Genomic DNA, 6,024 nt, shown 5'->3' on the forward strand with positions numbered 1-6,024 from the left:
CTGAAGTGGTTATGTAGGATCCTACAGTGGTTATATAGGATCCTGAAGTGGTTATATAGGATCCTAGAGTGGTTATATAGGATCCTAAAGTAGTTATATAGGATCCTGGAGTGGTTATATAGGACCCTACATTGGTTATATAGGATCCTGAATTGGTTATATAGTAGTAGTAGTAGTATTTTTTTATTCAGTCATCACACACAATACAATAAATACATTATATAGGATTCCGCAGTGGTTATATAGGCTCCTGCATTGGCTATATAGGATCATGCAGTGGTTATATAGGATCCTGCAGTGGTTATACAGGATCCTGTATTGGTTATATAGGATCATGTAGTGGTTATATAGGATTCTGCAGTACTTATATAGGATCCTGCAGTGGTTATATAGGATCCTGAAGTGGTTATATAGGATACTACAGTGGTTATATAGGATCATGAAGTGGTTATATAGGATCATGCAGTGGTTACATAGGATCATGCTGTGGTTATATAGGATCATGCAGTGGTTATACAGGATCCTGTAGTGGTTATATAGGATCCTGCAGCGGTTACAGATGTAGCAATCAGAACAGCTGGAGGAAGAGAGAACTTGTAAAGACCATCTTCTTCAGAATACATCCAAATTTGAGAAGTACATTTTTGGTATATATGTGTTCTGTGTAGCCCCTGAGGTAGCGATATGAGGGCGATTTAGACATATGCCCTTTTCCAATTGCACAAAGTGGGAAAAACAACACTGAAACAGTAACATGTTGCATTTCAAAGACCAATTTCTGGTGAGACACCGGTTGGATAAACAGCAACAGTAAGTTTCAATCATTATTTAACCACCCAGGAATCTTTTCTCTGAAGATTAAAAAAAAAAAAAGTATGAACATCCACGTCAAAAATTTGTGACCTTCAGCTTCGATCCAGATAAACCCTAATTATTTGAAATAATCAAATCTTTTCCAGTCATAGTTAACTATCAAAAAGAGCAAGTTTTATTTCATGTGCGCTCATTTTAGCGTCACAGATTACTCCGTAGCATATAGGGTTAAAGTTAGGTCAATTTGCGTAGGCCTACGCTGCAATTTTAATAGTAAAAAGCGCTAACAATGTCCTGTTGAATTGAGCAATTAATACAATACGACCTCGACTAAGATAATAAAATGCAGACAGTTTCGAGGAAGTGGAGTGCTATAAACTGTCCTCATGAACAGTAAAGAACCAGTGACAGCCTATAATTAACCCGGTGTTGCTAAATCAATCGATCGTCCTCTTTGCGTAACCTGAGAAGCGAAGCAAGGGCAGTATGTCTCCAGGATAAAACTTTTATTCATTGCATAGGGGGCACACATCGAGTTTTGAAGGTTGAGATACGAATTAGCCGTGCTCAATATAGTGCCTAATGTCGTATCACCTGCTGTCATTCCCTTACAGGCTATTTGTATCATCCGTAGCTGAAGAAAACCTCGGTAACGTAAAGCACTAGTTTTTTTCCCGGTTTTAATAAGTGGCTTTAAAAATCCACGCCTTGATTTACTCGTCAGATGGAAGTTACATGATTCTACAAACTACTGAAAGCGTCCCTGAAAATGATGAAATTCTGATTAGATACACCAGCGGAAGGGAGGGAGTATATTTTTTTACTTTAATTAATCATTTAATTAGCTCTAATTAGCTCTGTCGTAATACAAATTAAGTTAATTGTATAAGATGACCTTACTGTGGCGTAAAATGCCCGTTTGTATCACACAGAGCGGGACCTTCCATGCACTACTACTGTATACTGAGGCGTGTGGAACATACTTTCTAAAGGCATGACGCCTCGGGGCTCGTAAAAAAATCCCAATAGTTGTCCCAGTGTTCCAGGAGATACCGCGCGACAGTGCGGTTAGTGCGCTTTAAAAAACGCCCGAAGTTCCAACCATATCCGCTGACTTGCTCTTCGGTGCCTGGCCGCCCCGACGGCGTGTTGATATTCACACGCTGCTCGCGGTTTTATACGCCAGGCTGAACTCGAAAGGGTTACTCTGTTTCCCCAAGAGCTCCATTCTGCTCAGTCGAGAGGGGGCAGCTCGACGGCGCCTGGGAGTCAGCGCGGAGCTTCCAAAAAACCCCGAGACCTCAGGCAACGCAGACTCTCGGGAAAGCACTCCCCTCTCCGCTGGCACTCTGCCGCCTCTTTCCATAAAAAATACCTTCCAGTATTTATGTAATAAAAACCACGCAGCAAATGACACTGCTAATCGCAGACGCCAAAGACAAAAACCTCATGCACAGTCTGGGTTTAGGCCTCTGTATATATCAATTTATCGCGATGAGTTTTTTGGGTTTTATAGATTTAAAAACAAACAAACAAGAAAAAAAAAACAGTAACAAAGACGAACTTATTTTAAGGACAAAATAAGGATAGCACATATATATCCCACATTCCATCCGTTTCTACTAAAGAACACAATTTTTCGTTTAAAATGGACACCTTTCCAGTTTTTCTTTACATATATTTATATAATCGTCCCCTCCTTTAATAACGTGGGGACGATTAAAACCAAGTTGGTTTATGCACTTATGAAGCACCTGTTTACTGTCTGTATGGTTTATTCGCATTCTGCAGCGGTAGCACATGGAATTGCCGTTTGCGGTTTAGCAGTTCTGACGACGCGTGGGGAGGAACAAATCCCAGACTTTCAGGCTACACTACTTAAATTTACCGAGCCATAATTTACTGTTATGAAAACACTGCTAGATCGCTGACTGTGTGGTTACGCATATATGGGCATGCCGCGCATTGTGTCCTGCTGGTTCTACCACAATGAATTAGTCTTCCCTAAGAACACGGTGTTCGTATAGGTCCCTCGGCAGACCTGCTGCCATGCATATAACACAACACGACAAATCAAACTCGCCAAACTTCACTTCGTTTGTCTTTAACATGCCTCGCTGCAGTAGAGCCATTTAACCCAACACTTACCTTCAGTGAGCAACACTAGCTACTTTATTGCTCGCAAGTAGCTTCGCTGCGCACATCAAGTGGTCTTTAAAGCAACTAGTTTGACAGGCATACCTTTAATAGATAGATTTTATTGCTAGACGCATAACCATTATTTACAGTGATATGTTCTTTTATTTTAGAAATATTCAAGTAAACATCTCGCATAATTACTTGTATACTCTTCTATATTTTCTTGTTCTATACTCACAATCGTTAAGGTAATAAATAAATTGTACAAATTTGTAACCGTTCTACTAAACTATATGTATTCCAAAAGCTGAGTTCACGCCCATATATATATTTTTGTTTTATCCTCAACTTTTCAATTTAATTCATATTAATACAATTATACAAAAACCTAGGCAGCATTTTGCATCAAATGATCAGTCAGCATTAATATTCGGATGAAAAGTAAAACTTCTTGGAGAAGTTGCATTCCATCTTCAATTTTTCATAAAAATAAAAGCTCTTCCTTTTGAAGTGCTTACGTTCCCCCCAAAGAAACGTTTTCGAGGGGGCTGAAATAATATGGTCCTGTTCATAGAAAAAAAAATAGCTGCATTTTTATCTTAAATATGTACAATGTTGATATTTCAATTAAAATACTATATATAAAAATAGATTCGTATGGTGCCCTCCGAAATAACACGACAGCCCACATCTCTGTTCTGAAAGTTCACAGTGCAATAGAAACCGTGTTATAGTCCATCCCCAATCGCCTTTCCACAGAAACTCAACAAGAGCACTTGCATTCCGAGATGATTGGGTATTGGACTGGTATCCACGTACAATATTTCTGTTTTAAAAATCCTTGGCAGTACCACCGGAGGAAAGTCTTGGTGATAGACTTCACGGGTTTGCAAAACATCCCTTCTGGGAATGAACAAGAGCGTTCATTGAAGCAGTTGCCTTCCTTGATATAGCGTGGCCAAAACCTCGACCCCAGGTCCTTCCAGGTGTATACCACCGGACAGTGCGTGTACGTCCACAACCACTGCAAAAATTTCCGACGAGCCTTTTTGCCAACTTTCACCCGTCTCCCGTAAGGTGTTTCGGAAAGGTCCAGCTTTTTTATTTCGTTGGGCATCGGTCCTGGCTGTCTCGACTGCGTGTCTTGGACCGACAGGTTCACCGACACAGGGGAGTCAACTGACATGAAATTGGGATCAAAGTTGCTGCCGAGTTTTTTCCTCAGAGTCCTCTCGGCCAGGTCCGGTTCGCGGGGATCAAAGTCCGGGTCTGGATCCTCCTTAAGATCGGGAACAGGGAGATGGTCGCTGGGTGACGGACGCAGGCGAAGAAAATGTTGTGAGGCGCCTAGATGTATGGACACGAACACATACACAAGCAACGCCTGTGAAACCCCCATATTTATCTTCTTAGATTTTGTTATTATTCACCGCGGCGGAGCACTTCAAATTTAAGAGTCTGGGGTTTCATAAATGTTAAAGCCAGACTTTTAATAGACTGCTCCGGACTTGAATGAAAGGAGTTCCACCAGACCTCCAAATCTCTCCCTACTCTTTCCACACTATCGCATGCTTCTCACATAGATGATTTGTCTTCATTGCGGAATAATTACTCTTCGAACAAAACGCAAAGCCTCTACTCCCTTCACCCTTTCCTTCTCCCTCACTCTTTTTTTTCTTTTTCTCCAAAATTCACAGAGAGTTTCTGATGGTCGCCATGGTTACAGAGGGACTCGATGCCACGACAAATTGTCTAGACTCGATGACAGGGCTGGCGCTGGGAGTGTTGCTAGGAGTGAACTGTTCTATGGCTCGTGTTTTCCCAGGACAAAATACATCCAAAGAGAGTTCGAGAGGAGAATCAAAAAACAATCTCTATAGAAGAGTTGAAAAACTCAGTCAGAGGGGACGAAACTCGTATTGTATTCGTGCACACTTTCAGTGAGTGATTACAGTTCGCATTTAGTAGCTAGGTCCACACCCGACATAAACATCCAACTTTCAACTAAAAAAACAAAAAAAAAAAAACGATTTTAGTATTCCACTCCTTAGAGGCCCAGTTGAAATGTTCTATAACTGCTTTTTATGGAGGCTAATGTGTCGTTTATCATTCAGTGCTGTCGCAGTCATAGAAAGGAAAGTGCTTTCTTACCGGTGTCAAACATTATTTAATGAATGGTCTGTCCAACTTCGGATCGCAAATTCAGATATCAGCCACAACGTAGCCTACAAGTCTGTCCAGAGCAGAACGGTTATCTATTTTTTCTTTCCAAATAAAAGTAAATTCCACGTATAGACAGGGGAGAAGTTAAAAAGCGAAGAAACCAGTTTCAGATGGAAAGGTTGTCATCCACAGGTTTTATGAACCCCTGCACAAACTCTCCATTTTAGGCGGAGGGTGATATATTATTGGCTTCATTCGGGAAGTTTGTTGTCCATTCGGTCCTTGTTTTTACATCGATTCCATCCTTATCTGTTTTAAGAAACCGCGCGCCGTAACATCAGTGCAGAGTGAAACGGCACAGCCAGTGGCGGGATCTCTAAACCGGTGAGTATCTGTGACAATCCCCGAGGGAGCTTTATCCCCGATAGCGCACACTAGCTCCTGTTATTAGGACGTCTGTGTATTTGGCTTTGTCCGGTTTCTGCTTGGGCACACCGTATGGGAGAGTGCGTGTCTGTTGTAAGCAGAGCGTTATCCCAAGTTAAATATCCCCCTCCTGTGATACAAAGTGTCGGCGCGTCCTGCCCACTTCTGTCAGTTTTTCGAAGATTGACAGCACCCTCTCCCCCTCCTCTCCGCAAAGAGAAAAATATCATCCACTCACTTTTATTCCACCGGGTCCTAAAGTCACCAAATAGCCCGCGAAGGGAAACATGTAGGTGTGTTCTCACTCCTCAATGACCAATAGCCTGCTTGGCATAATTTCGACCACCATGCAAAGCCCAGAACTCACTGCAGACTAACGTTCATATAGGCTATGTGTTACTTCCCCCAAACATTGATTAGCTTTTTATTTTATACATTTCTTACCACAAAGGAGGACTTAACACGATTAACATCTGGCAGTTT

At 41.6% G+C, this 6,024-nt stretch overlaps 1 protein-coding gene across 1 annotated transcript; it reads right to left on the reverse strand.

Annotated features, from left to right (window-relative positions):
• Nucleotides 1-3,051: 3,051 nt before the first annotated feature.
• On the reverse strand, nucleotides 3,052-5,745 carry LOC135243721 (noggin-2-like). The gene has a single exon (XM_064315719.1). It carries the CDS (start codon nucleotides 4,349-4,351, stop codon nucleotides 3,716-3,718), a length of 636 nt encoding a protein of 211 aa, XP_064171789.1. The 5' UTR covers nucleotides 4,352-5,745; the 3' UTR covers nucleotides 3,052-3,715.
• Nucleotides 5,746-6,024: the final 279 nt, after the last annotated feature.

The sequence above is a fragment of the Anguilla rostrata genome, chromosome 17 (genome assembly GCF_018555375.3).
Source record: "Anguilla rostrata isolate EN2019 chromosome 17, ASM1855537v3, whole genome shotgun sequence".
Lineage (NCBI taxonomy): Eukaryota > Metazoa > Chordata > Actinopteri > Anguilliformes > Anguillidae > Anguilla > Anguilla rostrata.

What these genes read in the sequence shown, in the direction of transcription:
- LOC135243721 (XM_064315719.1), bottom strand. Translation starts at nt 4,351, where the DNA reads ATGGGGGTTTCACAGGCGTTGCTTGTGTATGTGTTCGTGTCCATACAT.